At 49.9% G+C, this 17,692-nt stretch overlaps 1 protein-coding gene across 1 annotated transcript; it reads left to right on the plus strand.

The window, feature by feature from the left end:
• Window positions 1–221: 221 nt before the first annotated feature.
• LOC307230639 (uncharacterized protein) lies at window positions 222–17,390 on the plus strand (the record flags this gene model as incomplete). The annotated part of the gene is made up of 4 exons (XM_080001075.1): window positions 222–233; window positions 1,135–1,327; window positions 6,742–7,137; window positions 16,498–17,390. The coding sequence occupies 4 exons, from the start codon at window positions 222–224 to the stop codon at window positions 17,016–17,018; spliced, it is 1,122 nt and encodes a 373-aa protein (XP_079857201.1). The 3' UTR covers window positions 17,019–17,390.
• Window positions 17,391–17,692: the final 302 nt, after the last annotated feature.

The raw sequence follows: 17,692 nt of genomic DNA on the forward strand, positions 1-17,692 counted from the left end.
TGATGGCCCTGGAGAGCTCCTTCAGCGATAGGCTGCTTCACCCAAAGTATGGGAAGGAGCGCTATCGCAGGTCTTTCCTTCCTGCGGCTGTCAGACTGTATATCCAACAGTGCAGCCAGTAGACCAACCACACATACACACACACACACACACACACACAACTGTGAAAGAATCCAAGTGCAATTTTTTTATATAAAAAAATAAATAAAGTGCAATCCCTGATGTGCATTGTGGTAAGATATGTGCAATACACCTAGGTACTATCTGGTTCCTATTTATCCGATTTATTTATTTATATGTTCTATATATTTTATATTTTTTATAGTGTGTACTTGATATGCTCTTTATTTTCTGCTGTCCCCTTCTTGCTGCTGGAACGGCAACATTTCCCCGTTGTGGGACTAATAAAGGTATATCTTATCTTATCTTAATCAGTTTGTATCCATTGTAGCCAAGTGAAGGTAGTAGAAAGAGAGAGAAAATACATCAGGGAGAGGAGTTTACACATCAATTAAAGCAGTATCATATAGTTTATGATAAAGATCAATTAATCAAAAGTTATTACAGCTATTTGAGTGTTCCATCTAAACCAACATGTTTTTACATATTTCATATTTTACACTTTGAGGAAGACATGAGACAATGGCTTTGATTTTGTTAATTTTCAGTTGTGGATATGAGATCCAGCCATGATAAGTATAACATTTATCATGTGAATTTCTTTATACAATCTGTGAAAAAAATAAAAATATCTTTTTGTTTCCATTATAAGGAGCAACACATTACATGTGGTCTTGCCACAACATCATTGGGAGCGAGTAGAGCTTGTGCAACAATGGATGCTGCTGCTACATCTACTAACTCTTCTCTGGAAGACAAGATCTGAAAGACGTGACTGATGATTCTACTTCCGCTTGGTCTCACTGTCCTTGTTTTCCTCCCTATGTCTGTATTGTAGCGTTCTCTCCAGAACTCCAGCGGCTCTCTGTCTGTAAAGAGGAGCTTCCCCCTGAGCAGCAGGAGTGGAGCCCCAGTCTGAGCCAGGAGGAGCCAGAGCCCTCACACATTGAAGAGGAGTTTCCTGTGAAGAGTGAACATGATGAAGAGTGTGCTCAGTGGTCCCAGCTTCATCAGCGCCAAACTGAGGAGAACAGAAAGGCAGAACCTGTAGCCAGCACATCAACTGAACAGATAGCAACAGAAGTAGATTCTGAAGATCCAGCTGCTACTTTAGGACCAAGTGGTGCTGAGCAGTTCCTCCCTTCACACTGTTCTGAAACTGAAACTGAAGACAGAGGTTGGGAGGAGACCACAGAACCTCTGTCAGGTAACTGTTTTTTTCTTCTCCAACCAATCTAAAGGCCAAATTTTGCTGGTTTGCTTGATATGTTTTGTCTGAATGGACATCGCCCATGAAATGCAACTTGGCAATCATCTACAGTCACATTTTTACCTGCCTGTCTCCGCTCGTCGACCAAGGCTGCCCGTCCATTTCCATCCAGCCTGGTTCCCCGTCTCTCCACCCAGATCCTGGACCCCATCTCCTGGTCATCATCATCCCTGCCCTGCCCTGCTCCATCCCTACCGGACCGGGTCCCCCCGGCCATCTCCACCGTCCAGGCTAATAAACATCCTTTGCCTGCCTTCCGTCTCCCTGTGTCGTGCGTTTGGGTCTCTCCCAGTTCTGGTTGTGACAGTACTGTCTGGCCAGGAAAACATAGACCCAGCCGACACAGAAGGGCTCCGCCGCGCACTCCGGGACCAAGGAGTGTTGCTTGGGCAACATGACCAGGCCCTCCGGGACATCGCGGAACACCTCCGGGCCATCTCGGCGGTCGTCAGCAGCCTGCAGGAACCTCCGGCCCCCGTGGCCCCCCCTGCTTCTCCGACCCGCCCTTCTTCCCCCACCAGGGCTCCCAGCGCCTCTCTCGTCCCCACGAGCCCCCCAGCGCGATTTTCGGCACCTGCTGCGCCTTCCTCGTGCAGTGTGGGGTGGTTTTTCAACAGCGGCCGTCGTCGTACGCCTCCGATAGTGCCCGCATCGCGTTCCTCATCTCCTGCCTGAGAGGGGCGGCTCTCGGCTGGGGTTCCGCGGTTTGGAGTCAGGGGGGCCCCGTGAGTCTCTCCTACGATCTGTTCACCCGCGAAATAAGGAGAGTCTTCGACCACCCAGTTTGCGGCAAGGAGGCCGCCAGAAGACTCCTCTCCCTTTGCCAGGGTTCCCGTAGTGTCGCCTCCCTCGTCGTCGAGTTCCAGACTCTAGCCGCAGAAAGTGGCTGGAATGACCCAGCCCTGCAGGATGTGTTTTAGTGCGCCCTGAACGACGAGTTACGGGAAGAGTTGGCCCGGCGGGACGAGCCCACGGACCTGGACCAACTAGTAGAGACCGCCATCCGCCTGGACAACCGGCTCCGGGAGCGCCAGCGCGAGAGGGAGCGGGCGAGACACCAGCCCGTGCCTCCCGCCTGGGCGGCCATGCCCCGGTCTCCAGCTCCCGCTACTCTTGTGCGCCTCAGAAGTCCCCCAACTGTCTCCGATGCTGAGCCAATGCCACTTGGTCGCTACCGGATGTCCCCCGAGGAGGGAGCACGCCGCATACAGACCGGCGCCTGTCTGTATTGCGGCCGGCTGGGAAACCTCGGAGCCACCTGCCCGGTCCGGCCACGAGAGGGCGACTCCTCGGTAGGGTTACGTTCCGGTCACTCAGCGCCAACCCTCTCTCCCGTCCGCTGCTCCCAGTTACCCTCTTGTGGGGTGATATAACACTCTCTTCCTCCGCTCTCATAGATTCCGGGGCGGATGCAAGTTTTCTCGACCAGGGACTAGCACGCCAGCTTGGGCTGACACCCGTCCCTCTCCCCGCAGTGCTCAAGGTCAAGGGGCTGAACGGGTCACATCTTACCCCGATTACCCACCAGACAGCTCCCCTCGAGCTGCTACTCTCCGGCAACCACCGTGAGTCCTTAAGGTTCTTCCTCATTGATTCCCCACTGAACCCCGTGGTTCTGGGGTACCCCTGGCTCCAGACCCACAACCCTCAGATGGACTGGCGCTCGGGCAGCGTGAGCTCCTGGAGCACACACTGTCATGCCCACTGCCTCCGCTTGGCCTCAACCCCGCCGACGGGCGCGCCGCCGGGCGTGCCGCCGGGCGTGCCGCCGGGCGTGCCGCCGGGCGTGCCGCCGGGCGTGCCGCCGGGCGTGCCGCCGGGCGTGCCGCCGGGCGTGCCGCCGGGCGCGCCGCCGGGGGTCCCCAAGAGCCCTGACCTGCCCTCGGTTCCGTCGCAATATCTGGACCTGGCCCCGGTTCTCAGCAAGCAGGGTGCGCTATCCTTACCACCTCATCGCCCCTACGACTGCGCAATCAACCTCCTGCCGGCCGCCCCCCTCCCCTGCAGTCGCCTGTATAACGTCTCCCGGCCCGAACAGGAGGCCATGGAAACTTACATCCTCTGACTCTCTTGCTGCCGGGATTATTCGCCCCTCGTCTTCTCCACTAGGCGCAGGGTTCTTCTTTGTGGCTAAGAAGGACAAGACCCTCCGTTCTTGCATTGACTTCAGGGGACTTAATGACATCACTATCAAAGACAAGTACCCCTTGCCCCTGATGGATTCAGTCTTTGTCCCCATCCAGGGTGCCACCCACTTTTCCAAGCTTGACCTCCGTAACACTTACCACCTGGTCCGCATCCGCGAAGGGGACGAATTAGAGACCACGTTCAACACCCTGCTCGGACACTTCGAGTATCTTGTTATGCCCTTTGGTCTGCCAAATGCCCCAGCGGTCTTCCAGGCCCTAATTAACAATGTCCTCCAGGACATGCTCAACTCATTTGTCTTTGTGTACCTCAACGACATCTTGATTTTCTCCAAATCCCTCTCCGACCACGTAAAACATGTACGCCTGGTGCTGCAGCGCCTCCTGGAGAACCGTCTGTTTGTTAAGGCCAAGAAGTGTGCCTTCCATGTTCCGTCCATTTCCTTCCTAGGATTCATCATTGTCCCCAAGAAGGTGGCCGCCGTGTTGGAGTGGCCAACCCCAGCCAATAGGAAGCAGCTCCAACGGTTCCTCGGGTTTGCAAACCTCTACCGGCGCTTCATCCATAACTTCAGCCGCATCGCTGCTCCCCTCTCAGCCCTTAGCTCCACCGCATGACTTCAAGTGGACCCCCGCGGCCGCGGGGGTCCACTTGACCTCAGGAGCCACTTGACCTCAGGAGCCGCTTTTCGTCGGCCCCAGTCTTGGCCCAGACCGACGCCAACCTCCAGTTCGTGGTAGAGGTGGACGCTTCAGACACGGGGGTAGGAGCAGTACTTTCTCAGCGCTCTCCAACCGATGGTAAGCGCCACCCCTGTGCCTTTCTGTCCCGCAGGCTCACCCCACCCGAGCGCAACTATGATGTGGGTAACCGGGAACTACTGGCTGTCAAACTAGCCCTGGAGGAGTGGCGCCACTGGCTTGAGGGAGCAATCCACCCCTTCGTCGTCTGGACTGATCAAAAGAACTTGGCCTATATCCGGACGGCGAAGCGGCTCAACTCCCAGCAGGCCAGGTGGGCGTTTCGCCGGTTTAACTTCCCTCTATCCTACCGCCTAGGAACCAAGAACACCAAACCTGACGCCGTGTCCCGTGTGTTCGCGCCAGAGGATAAGACAGGGGATCCAGAACCCATCCTTCCACCCCTGTGCCTTGCCGCCACACACACCTGGGAGATCGAGTCCCTCGTCACCCAAGTGCAGGAGCACCAGCCCGACCCCGGCACCGGACCCCCTAACCACCTGTTCGTCCCTGACTCCGCATGCTCCCAGGTTCTGCAGTGGGCCCATGCCTCCCACCTCAGCTGCCATCCCGGGATCACCCGCAACCTGGCCGTCGTCCGCCAGCACTTCTAGTGGCCGACCCTGCTCCCTGACACTCAGTCCTTCGTCTCGGCCTGTCCCACCTGCGCCCGGTCCAAGACCTCCACCCGACCCCGCTCTGGCCTCCTCCGCCCATTACCCATCCCGACTCGTCCTTGGTCCCACATCGCCCTGGACTTCGTCACCGGTCTTCCACCATCCCCGGGCAACACTACCATCCTCACGGTGGTGGACCGCTTTTCTAAGGCGGCCCACTTCCTCGCCCTGCCCAAACTACCATCGGCGAGGGAGACCGCAGACCTGCTGGTGGCCGAGGTGTTCTGCCCCCATGGCATCGCGACAGACATGGTGTCGGACAGAGGACCCCAGTTCACCTCCCAGGTCTGGCGCGCCTTCTGCTCGGCCCTGGGGGCACAGGTCAGTCTCTCCTCCGGTTTCCACCCCCAGACCAACGGCCAGACGGAGCGGGCGAACCAGGAGGTGGAGGCCATGCTCCGCTGCCTGACAACCACCAGCCCCACCTCCTGGAGCAACCAGCTGCCATGGGCCGAGTACGCCCACAAGACCCTGGTGAACGCCTCCTCCGGCCTGTCGCCCTTCCAATGCTCTCTGGGCTACCAACCCCCGCTGTTCCCTGCCCAGGAGGCTGAGATCGCCGTACTCTCTGTCCAGGCCCACATTGGTCGCTGCCGGAGGACGCGGAGGAGGGCCCGCTCTGCCCTACTCCGGGCCTCTGCCAGGTCCCAGCGGCAGGCGAACCGGCACCGTGCGCCCGCACCCACATACGTCCCCGGACAGATGGTATGGCTCTCCACAAAGAACTTGCCCCTCAAGGTGGACTCCCGAAAACTCGCTCCCCGGTATGTTGGCCCCTTCCCCATTGAGTCTATCATCAACCCCTGTGCCGTACGCCTCCGTCTCCCTCCCTCCCTCCGTGTCCACCCTACCTTCCATGTATCCCTGCTTAAGCCGCTGGTTTCCAGCCCTCTCTCCCTCCCCGCCGAGACCCCACCACCCCCCCACACCATCGATGGCCACCCGGCCTACAAAGTGCGGCGCCTGCTGGATGTGCGGCGCCTGGGGAGGGGCTTCCAGTACCTCGTGGACTGGGAGGTATACGGTCCAGAGGAACGCTCCTGGGTCCCCCTGAGACAGATCCTGGATGCCTCCCTTCCGGTTCCAGGTGTTCGCCAAGGGGCGTCCGTAGAGGGGGGTACTGTTAGGCCCACGGCCTCCCAGCGCCACTAGAGGCCGCCCTTGCCCCATCTGCAGCTCCCTACTCGAGCCCAATTGCACACACCTGGGATCAATTACCTGCACAGTATTTAGTCCCAGCTTCCCAGTCATTCCTTGCCAGACCGTCAACTAGCTTCCCCGAGTTGTATCGCTATTGGCTCCCTTCCAAGTTCCAAGATCCGAGTGCATATTTCTAGTTCCTAGTTTGTCTTGTTGTCTCGTCTTCCCCCTACCTGCTTGTCTCCTCTCGTCGACCCAGTCTGTCTCTCCAAATCCAGCCAGCCCGGTTTAGCTGCCTGTCTCCGCTCGTCAACCAAGGCTGCCCGTCCATCTCCATCCAGCCTGGTTCCCCGTCTCTCCACCCGGATCCTGGACCCCATCTCCTGGTCATCATCATCCCTGCCCTGCTCTGCTCCATCCCTACCCGACCGGGTCCCCCCGGCCAGCTCCACCGTCCCGGCTAATAAACATCCTTTGCCTGCCTTCCGTCTCCCTGTGTCGTGCGTTTGGGTCTCTCCCAGTTCTGGTCGTGACAGCTGCTGCTACATCTACCTACTCTTCTCTGGAAGACAAGATCTGAAAGACGTTACTCATACTTCCGCTTGGTCTCACTGTCCTTATTTTCCTCCCTATGTCTGTATCGCAGCGTTCCCTCCAGAGCTCCAGCAGCTCCGTGTCTGTAAAGAGGAGCTTCGACCTGAGCAGCAGGAGTGGAGCCCCAGTCTGGGCCAGGAGGAGCCAGAGCCCCCACACATTAAAGAGGAAGAGGAGGAGTTCCCTGTGAAGAGGAAACACAATGAAGAGTGGTCCCAACTTCATCTGCGCCAAACTGAGGAGAACAGAGAGGCAGAACCTGTAGCTAGCACCTCAACTGAACAGATGGAAGCAGAAGTAGTAGAAATAGAAGTAGAAGTAGATCCAGAAGATCCAGCTTCTGCTTTTGAACCAGCTGGTGCTGAGCAGCTCTTCTCTTCACACTGTTCCGAAACTGAGACAGAAGACAGTGATGGAGATTGGAAGGAGACCAGACGACCTCAGTCAGGTAAGTTTTTATTTATCCTCCTACCTGGCTGTTGACCTGATGAATGTCAGTAGGTAATAACTTCATCAATTGTTGATTCCACATTTAATAGAAATAAGCTAAATTATATGAGCACTACAGATATTCACAGTACTAATCTCTCTTGATTGACATTAAAACAGCCAATCATACAGCAGAGAAACATGTGACACGAACAGACAATCGTAAAGCAGCGAAACAAACATGCAGGTTCGACATGAACGTTTAGTCTCTTGCCTGGGGCAAGTAAACTCTGATGGAGGATTTGGCCGTGATGGTGCGAATGGTGGTTTAGTTGCAGCTCCAGGTCATTACTTGCATTACTAAAATTATATTCAAAAAAATATGTTTTTTAATAATTGTTATACAGAGCTGCCAAGTCTCAGACTTTGACCATGAGACTCACGCATACCAACCAATGTGTTTTTAATTTATTTATTGTAATTGAATGAAACCTAAAAATGTGCTTGCACAGCTGTGCATAATGGAAACTCTCTTAACCCCCCGTCACCAATGACGACAATGTATTGTGATATAACAGTTATATGTTTCCCTTTACATAAATAAAGATATTTCCACCATAAAATGACGCAGAAAAGGGACAAATTGGTGCATAACAATAGTTTGTCAAAATTTCCTAACCCGTAGATGGGGCAAGGTAGGAGGTGGTCTCCCTCCTCTGGTGGGCAAAGGGACAGGAGGTGGGCCCCTAATGGGGCCCTAGAAGTGAGGCTGATGATGGTCGCCAGGTCCACCAGGTGCTGGTATTGGCCGGACCTTCGTCGACTCCTGCGGCGTGTCCTGGCGCGGGTCCCTCTGCGGTCCCTGACGGTCCCTCAGTGGGCACCTCTCTGGTCCTGTGTTTTAGACTCTTGTATGGGCGTAGGCCTCCAAGTGGTCCTCCACGAGGGCTATGGTGGCTTGGAGGGAGGCTGGACGGTGGCATCTCACCCAGCTAGCGGCTGGGAGATTGTCCATGAACTGTTCGGTGGCCACCGCCTCAACGGTCTGGTGCCGGGAGCGCTTCTCCATTCTGAGCCACCGCTGGGCTGCATCCAGGAGTTGCTGGGCATGCAGGAACGGCTGGCCTGCAGTGGCACTCCCGACCAGTTCCATCACCGCCCTCCGGATGACAGCGTAGCTCATCCGCTGCTGGGCTTCTCCTATAAGGAGGGTAACAAACCGCCACGCCTACTTGCGGTCCGTCCATCCGACCGCCTTGGCCATCTGTTCAAAGTTGGTGAGGAACACCCCGGATCATCCTCCCCGTCACCTTCTGTAGCCTGGGGGACGGGGGGGCACAGCGGTCGTTCCTCACGAGTCTGGTGCGCTCCCGGAGGAGGATCTAGATTGCCTGCTGGTTTTCCTGGGGCGCCCCCTTGTCGCCCCCGGGCCCTCACCATCTCCTGGAACTGCAGAGCTTGTTGTTCCTGCATTGTGGTGAGGTCCGCCACCATCTGTTCCAGGGGGCAGGGCGTCCAAGAGTCTGCCTCACACTGCTCCATGTCCCCTATCAGGCGCCACTTGTGTAGGTGTGTTCTGGCTCAGGGCCAGGGAATGAGGAAGAGCGAAACAGCACCAGATGGCGAGTTTATTGCTCATTCTTTTTTAAATCAACTGAGGGGCTTGCAGGCCAACATATAAATAGTTCATGCGGATCCCCGCTTCCATGATCTCCTGCTGTCTCCGAAAGCTTTGCCTGGCGGGCTGACTTGCCCCGTCCCGTCTGACTCGCAGGCATGCCGATCTGTACTGCAGGGGGACACAAACAATTATATCTTCCTGTTTTGGGATCAGGCGAATCAGCGGAGTCGCCCTGGGATGGAAACCTGCACCGCCTGTCTGCAGCAGCGGCTTGGCCCCGCCCCCTTGGTCCACCACAACCGATCAGCCACAACATTAAAACCACCACTAATAACCACTAATGTTGTGTAGCTCCACTTCGTGTCACCAAAACAGCTGTGACCGGTGGGGGCATGGACTCCACAAGAACTCGAGACAAGACGTTAGCAGCAGATCCTTTAAGACAAGAGGTTTATCCATCACATACATATACATACTTTCATACATATATGCAATGAAATTTCAATGCAGTGCACCTGGTGATTACACACAATATGTTCTAAACTGAACACAGTAGCTACATAAGAATTTCGACTTCACTAACTAACTGATTCCTAAAACGTAATGCAGTAAGTCGAATGCTATAGAATAGAATTAAATAAAATTATAGAATAAAATAAGAACTCAGGGGTAATGCAGGGTGGGGGTACAAAATAGATAAAGGGAATAGGCTTCTGTATATGGGATAGACTATTCATGTATATACAGATATGTGCATTAAAGTGGTATAATGTTTGTGAGATATACAGCACAGTATACAACAGTTCGGCGCAGCAATACGGTAACACTGAACAACCCAGAACAGTGACACAGTATGCGGTACAGTATGCTACATACAGTACAGTAAGATAATGGAGCCTGTGTGTGGCTCAGTGAGGACCCCTGGTGAGGTCAGCATTGACAGTTCTTATGGCTTGCGGGAAGAAACTCCGTCTCAGTCTCTCTAATGGGAGTGTAGTTCCAGTGGTACGTTCAGCTGAACGCACCACCCTCTGCCTGCCTGTCCTGAGCAGCACAGTTCCCAAACCAGGCAGTGATGTTGCCTGTCAGGATGCTCTCCACTGCTCCACAGTAGAAAGACTTGAGGATCCTCACCGAGACCTGGAATTTCCTCAGCTGCCTGAGGTGGTAAAGACGCTGCCTCGCCTTTCTCACCAGAGTGTCTATTTGTTAAGTCCATGTTAAATCCTCTGTGATGTGGACTCCAAGGTACTTGAAGCTGCTCACCCTGTCGACAGAAGTCCAATTAATCACCAAGGGCGCGTGCTTCCTCTGTTGTAATCCATGCCTAAAGTCCACAATCAGCTCCTTAGTTTTGCTGTCGTTCAGGTGGAGGCTGTTGTCCTGGCACCAGAGTGACAGGTCAGCCACCTCCTCGCAGTAGGCCTTTTCATCGCCGTCTGTGATCAGGCCCAGGACAATGGTGTCGTCAGCAAACTTGATGATGGTGTTGGAGCTGGACCTGGCCACACAGTCATGTGTGTACAGGGAGTACAGTAGGGGGCTGAGGACGCAGCCCTGGGGGGATCCTGTGTTCAGAGTGAGGGAGCTGGACATGTGCTTCCCCACCCTAACCACCTGGGACCGGGCTGAGAGGAAGTCCAGGATCCAGGCACACAGCGGAGTATTCAGTCCGAGCTCCTTCAGCTTGACAGCCAGTCTGGTGGGGACTATGGGATTCAAGTTCAAGAGATTATTTGTCACATACATACACATACGGTCGTACCTATATGCAGTGAAATGTCATGACACCCAGTGATTACGCACAAGCTCTATAAGCTCGAAAAATACTCAAATGTGTGTAATTGACATGCGGTGCTCGCAGGGCGGCCGCAAGGGGCGGCGCCACAATCACGATTCTGGATTGTAAGCTGAACTATAATCGATGAACAGCAATCTCACATTGGCCCCCTTCCGGCCATCCAGGTGCGTGAGCGTGGTGTGCAGTGCCTGGGAGACTACATTGTCCATGGATCTGTCCGACCAGTCTGGAACTGTAGCCCTCCGCAGATTGTATGACGCCGCTTTGTAATTGTCCATATTTCCGGATACAAGACCATCGTTGTAAGCGGCCGTGTGAGCATTCAGAGCGCAGCGGATGGATTTATCGACCCACGGCTTTCCAAACTTTCACCGTGGAAACGATGCTGTCCGCTTCACTTGGCCACGAAGCTCACCGCTACGTCCGTAAACTCGCTGACGTCACTTGAACTTGATTGGAACATGTCCCAATCTACGTCAGTCAGTGCTTCCTGAAGCACAGCCTCTGATTGGTCCGTCCACCTCTTCACTTCCCTCGTCACCACCAATTTTCGCGCGATGTAAACAGGAACGAGCGAAATCGTAGCCTCATCTGATTTCCCGAAAGCAGGGAGCGAGACGGTCTTGTATTAGAACTTTGGACCATTGCTATACACCTTAGAAGAACTATCTCCCCTGGTGGCACACGTGATGTGTTGGTAGTAATTAGGCAGAACTGTTTTCTAAGGTTTGCCCTGTTAAAGTCCCCATTCACCACCACAGCCGCGTCGGGATGTTTGTTTTAAAATCCGCACAACACATCATACAGGTCCGACAGTGCTGTGTCGGTTTCTGCTTGTGGTGAAATATAAACGGTTGGAAAGATGACCGTGCTGAATTCCCAGGGGAGATGAAATGGACGGCATAAGATTGTCAGCTGTTCCGGGTTCGGCGAGCAGGAGCGGGAGAGAGTTATGGGGTTGTGGGGTTACACAAGTGGTGCACAGGGCCCCCACCCTTGGATTTCCCCGACTCCCCCGATCTGTCGCCGCGGAACACGGAGAAGGACTCGGCTGGACGAATGGCGCCATCCGGCACCAGTGGGTTCAGCCATGTCTCCGTCAGGCAGAGGACGCAACAGTTTCTCGTATCCCGTTGGAATTTAATCCTCGCTCGAAGTTCATCAATCTTGTTCTCCAGAGACTGAACGTTGGCAAGAAGGATGCTTGGCAGAGGTGGACTCCCAAAATTGTTCTTTTAGGGAAGTTTTTTTATCCACGAGTGCATCGCGGCCGTAAGAGATAACTGACTATGCTTTTTTGGCGGACATTATGATAAAAAATGGAATAACTTACTTAAATGTGCGAAGTCGACCGGAGCGCCGGCGCAGGCGACCGCAAGGAGCGGCGCCACTACCGCCACTAAGTCCTGCAATCGGGTCGGGCTTGTTGTTACAGCACATCCCACAGATGCTCCATCGGACCCTAACCCCGCCCATCCGCATGATGTAGAAGAAAACTTGATTCATCAGACCAGGCCACCTTCTTCCAATGCTCCATGATCCATTTCTTAAGCTCACATGCCCATTGTAGGTGCTTTCAGTGGTGGACAGGGGTCAGCATGGGCACTCTGACCAGTCTGTGGCTACGCAGCCCCATAGCCAGCAAGCTGCCACGCACTGTGTGTTCTGACACCTCATCATAGCAGCATGAACTTTTTCACCATTTTGTGCTATGGTAGCTCTTTTGCTGGTTTGGACCAGGCTAGCCTTCGCTCCCCCCTGTGCATCAATGAGCCTTGGGTGTCCATTACCTGTCGCTGGTTCACTGGTTGTCCTTCCTTGGACCACTTTTGGTAGGTACTTAATGCATACCAGGAACATCCCACAAGACCTGTAGTTTTGGAGATGCTCTGACCCAGTTGTCTATCCATCACAACTTGGCCCTTGTCAAAGTCGCTCAGATCCTTACGCTTGCCCATTTTTCCTGCTTCAAACACATCGACTTTAAGAACTGACTGTTCACTTGCTGCCCAATATATCCCACCCCTTGACAGGTGCAATTGGAACCAGATGAGCAGTGTTGTTTACTTCACCTGTCAGTGGTTTAATGTTGTGGCTGATCAGTGTACATTTATATATAATGTATTGTTTATTTTACTTATTTATCTCTTTTTTTGTTTACACATTTATGACTTCATGTTATTTATTCAGTGTTTGACCATTCCATGCCATGAGAATTCACTTGAATCTTTTATTACACAGAAGACTTCGACTCCGTTCAAGAACAGAGTCACTGTGTAATTATTCTCCCTCATTGCAAGACTCTCTAAAAAAGAAACTGCACATTCATTCCAATGAAAACGTTACCTTTTTTTTTTAAACTGAACTTTACAGCAATGTTATTATAACTTTAACAACATTATTATATTTGAAACAATGGCATTTTATACAAGAACAGATATATCTTTTAAAGAATTGGTTTGATAGGAACATTGTTTTGATGGGCCATCTTACAACTCACAGGGTCATTGCATGACTTACAGTGAATTTATCTCCCATTTCAATTTTCCAATATCAACTGAAGAATATAACTTTGCAATAAGAGCGGTGCCCAATGGTTCTTTGGCTCTATACAAGTGTTCCTGATCCGACTGATATCTCATTACATCACCCCATTGACACTTCTTGTGATAAAACCTGTTTTGTATGATTTAAAATAATAAAATAGAGCTGTATGTTCCTTATTTCAGCAAGAGAGTATTTGTATTCCTTCGGTCACCGTCTACTGGAATAATTATGGAAGTGATATTCCATGGCAGAAGGTATGGCTGTTGCCTCACAAATATCTCATCAGCAATAAGATAAAAGCGGTACCATTAATACAGAAATTGAATCTTGAATCTTGAATCTTGTACCCTGTCAAACATTTTTCTTAAAAGATTTAAGAATGATATTAAAGTTTAATGTTCATTTGGCTCTGCGCATCCTGAAACTGTGCCTCATTTCTCTTGGCATTGTTATTACACTAAAACACTGGCAAGAGGTTTCTATGTTTCTTCATGTTGCATTTATGGCTGATTAAGCATTATTGTATAAACATATTTAACTAGTCTGTTTTATTTATTTGTGTACTTATTTTTGTATTTGTTGTTTTAATTCTTATTTCCTAGACTTTCTTTCTATATCTTATGTGTTTGTGAAGCCCTCTTGCATTTTGTTCACAAGAATGTACCTCGTTCTTTATTCAAAGTAAAAAGAAATGTTGGTTATAGCATAAGCTACAGTCATTTTGATCAACAGTCATGTGGATGATGAAAGGCATTCAGGGAGAATGTCCAAAAGAGGAAAAGCTTCTTTGCTGTCACAAAATCCTCTGAATGTGAGTCTTGAACACTTCATAAAAACAACACAGATCTACAGCCTGGCAATGCAGCACCTATCATTCATGCATTGCTTTGGTCTGGCTTTACCCTTCACTGATTAGGTACCCAAACTTTGAACTTACTGGCAGAAGGAAGGCGCCATTACCCTACGTACAAAACACTGTAAAATACAGTGTTTTTATGCACCTCACTGGACGGCAAAAAGCATTTGGTGAGGGGGGTTACGGCTTAAAAAAGCAGCGCCCTACCATTACGTGCCGCAAACGAGTGAAGTTTTTTGGCACTTATTGCTTGCCACAGTGAACATATGTGGACGTATGTGCACATTTATATAAATAATAATACATTTCTGCTGAAACACTGCATATTGTTTTTCCGAATGTTAATTTTCAAATTCAAACGTCTTTTATTTTTACAATTCAAATTGCCTTTGAATAGCGAACCATGGTTTGACAGCACTAGTATGTTGGGGTTGTACTGTATATGTGGTTGATATGTGTTGTATTTTACATCTAAGTGTAGTAAAGAAGTATAATGAATAATCATGCTTTGCCTTTGATTCATTTAGCACCTGTCTGTGATTGGAGCTCTCACTGCTCTCAGTTTTCCTACTGCTGTCCTGTAAAGCCTGTAGGTACCGTTGGAACATCCCTGCGGAGCTACACGGCAAAGGGGGTTATGGGTAACCGTAGCTCAGAAAGGCTTGCAGGGGAGTCGATCTCAAACAAACTGATTGGTTGAATTGTCCAACTTCCTGTCGGGAGGTGGGTTTGAAATGAAAATAAATGTAGCAGATAGAAGCTCTACTAGGAAAGATATCAGCAATTTAATTCACTGGTCAGGACTGAGTGGGCTGTCATTCTCGACATCCCTCCATCTGGAAACCATTATCTCCTCTGGTATTTATTGTGTTGACATTGTAATGTCGTCGTCAGAGGGGCTACTAGCCAAGGAAAGTACATCCCCGCCTGGTGGCTGGCACAGGAATGGCAGTCCATGATGGCTGCCAACCAAAATACTACACTTCCCTCACTCCAGGAGGTGGGGTATAATAATATAATAGATAAATGACTGATTGATGGAGGAGACTAGGGAGCTTGGAGGGCCAGAGAAGCAAGGAGAGAAACGTTTGTCAGAAACAGTTTTGATGTACGAATGCATTAATTCCATAACTCCTGTGTTGTTTTTTTTTTGTGTGTTTTTTTTTATTTTGTTTGTTTTTGTTTGTTTTGTGAATGCCCAGTCTGGAAGAACTTTAGTTGTTTTGTTGAAGTATATATAATCTTTTTGAGTTGGAACCCACGTTTGCGACCTTTTCCTTTATGTTCACTCACCTTGCCAGCTAAAAGGGGAAGATCCTGAACTCCGACAACATTACAATGGGCAATGTCCGACAGTTGAAATTAACTTGAATGACCCATCTACACTTTGCAGCCAAGTTGTCTGTAAACTCCTGGAAACTATTAAACATTATTTTTGATATATTTCAGTCAGGCTTTTTAAAGCAGCACAGAACCCTCAATGCTCAGAAACATTATTTCTCAACACTGACTTTAGAACACAGTCTGTTTTACCAACTCACAATTTAGTTGAATAGATTAAAGAACTGCGCCAGAATTTGTGTCACAGCTTTAGGTGCTTTTCCTCATATCTGTCTGTAAAACACATGTTTTATTGTTTCAACTAGTGACTGTCTTCAGCAGCTGCTGTAACGTGTGGGGTCCCCCAAGGTTCAGTTCTTGGTCCAAGTTTATTCTCTCTGTACTTTCTTTCTCTGGACTGTATAATTGTCTAACTTCACATTATTAACTATCATTAGGTTGGGTTATATTATTCTATGTTGGTGAAATAGTTTGCTATGTCCCCTACCCCCCCATTGGGCCGGTGCGCACCACTGGCCCGCCTGAGCCCGGTCCGTCAGGGGCATTTAAAATACGATTTGGTAATTGAATAATGTGATCAACAGTTTCAAATGGCTCCTATAAAGTATTTTTTTCTGACTTTTGGACTAGTCGACTAAATGCGGCACGCACACATGAAGCGAGTGGCCTATTAATAACTCAAAAGTAAGTAAAAGTAATAATTCAAAAGTTCTAATTATTCTCCTGCATGTGTGAGAACAACCTGAAAGGAGACTGATCATATCTATTTTTTAAATTTGTTTCAAATTAAATGCCCTCTAGAGTTTCATACACAGGTCCCACCATATGGGTTTTAAGGTTAATTAGGTTAAGGCGCAGCTCCTGAAAGGATTTTTTTTTTGTTTTTTTTCTGCGGCCATCCGACCAATGAAAACTTGGTCGACTAAGACTCTTCTCATTGACGGTTTGGGGGAAGCCCTGCTAGTTTTCATGGAGGAAGCTAAACAGTGGAAGCTTTGCAGTTGCCGACCACACTGCTACACTAGGTTATACTAGCTATGAAATAATTTCAAATCAATAAGTTGAATAGTGTCATATTGTAGCCAGCCAGTCATTATTGCAAATATACCATATTTTTCAGTGATCAGCCTTTTCTCAACATCCTACATTCTTAGTTCCCTCTCTGAATTGTTTAACAATCCAATCTTGTCTTTCTTTCTCTCTCCTCTCTTAGGTAATCACCCAATATGTCATCCTACTCATAGAGGAAAGAAACTATACGACTGTGAACGGTGTGAGAAGAGCTTTACGACATGGGCTAAAGTAAAAGTACATCAGCGTATTCACACAGGCGAGAAACCTTACCCCTGTGAACAGTGTGGAAAAAGATTCAGTCAATTAGGTCATCTCAAACGACATCAGCGTACACACACAGGAGAGAAACCTTACTCCTGTGAACAGTGTGGGAAGAGCTTTAATGACGGTAGTAATCTCAAGAGTCATCAGCGTACACACACAGGTGAGAAACCTTACCCCTGTGCACAGTGTGGGAAGCGATTCAGTCATTCAGTCAGTCTCAAGATTCATAAATGTACACACACAGGAGAGCAACCATACCACTGTGAACAGTGTGGGAGGAGCTTTACAACAAGGGCTAAAGTAAAAATACATCAGCGCACACACACAGCTGAGAAACCAAACCCCTGTGAACGGTGTGGGAAAAGATTTTGTCACCTCAATAACTGCACAGTATAGGAAGACCTTTTGTTCGAGATGTCATGCGCCTTTTCACATCATGGACCCAATAGAGAAACTTCCCTAAGAGTATGTGGAATGTTAAAATTGGATAACAGGATGGGATGACATCAGTTCTTCCTTTTTCTAAATGGAATTGCATGTTTGGCAGCACTCCAACCAGCTCGCTTCAAAAGGCTGAACAAACCAAGGCAATGATGTTGTGTGTTTTGTCTTTATCCCAACGTTGCAACCTCTCAAGTACAAAACAAAAACATGAGGCTGAGAAGATCGGCAGTTTTCTTTTTGTTTTGTTTATGTCCCCACACACTCCAGAGAGCGCCATCTCTCTGTTCTTCCCGCGTGAAGTGCAAAGTGTCAACTCAAAGTACATCAGCGTAGTAACACAGGAGACAGACGGTACCACTGTCCAAGAGTTCCACCAAGTCATCACAGCTGAAGGAACATAATTTCATCCAAACTGCCAATTAAACCCTGCCTTGTGTTCTTTGTGCCATTTAATATTAGTTCCATCCTGAGAATGAAGTTATTTTACAATGTGATCCTTCCCGAGAAGATAAAACCTGTTGTGTATTGATATAATTGTAATATGGACACTATAGATCCAAGTGGTACAGAGAGGGGTCAGCTGAGGTGCTGTCACCAGGGGATTAGTTAACAACTCTTCTCTTTTT

The sequence above is a fragment of the Zeus faber genome, assembly GCF_960531495.2.
Source record: "Zeus faber genome assembly, chromosome: 5".
In the NCBI taxonomy this organism is placed as follows: Eukaryota; Metazoa; Chordata; class Actinopteri; order Zeiformes; family Zeidae; genus Zeus; species Zeus faber.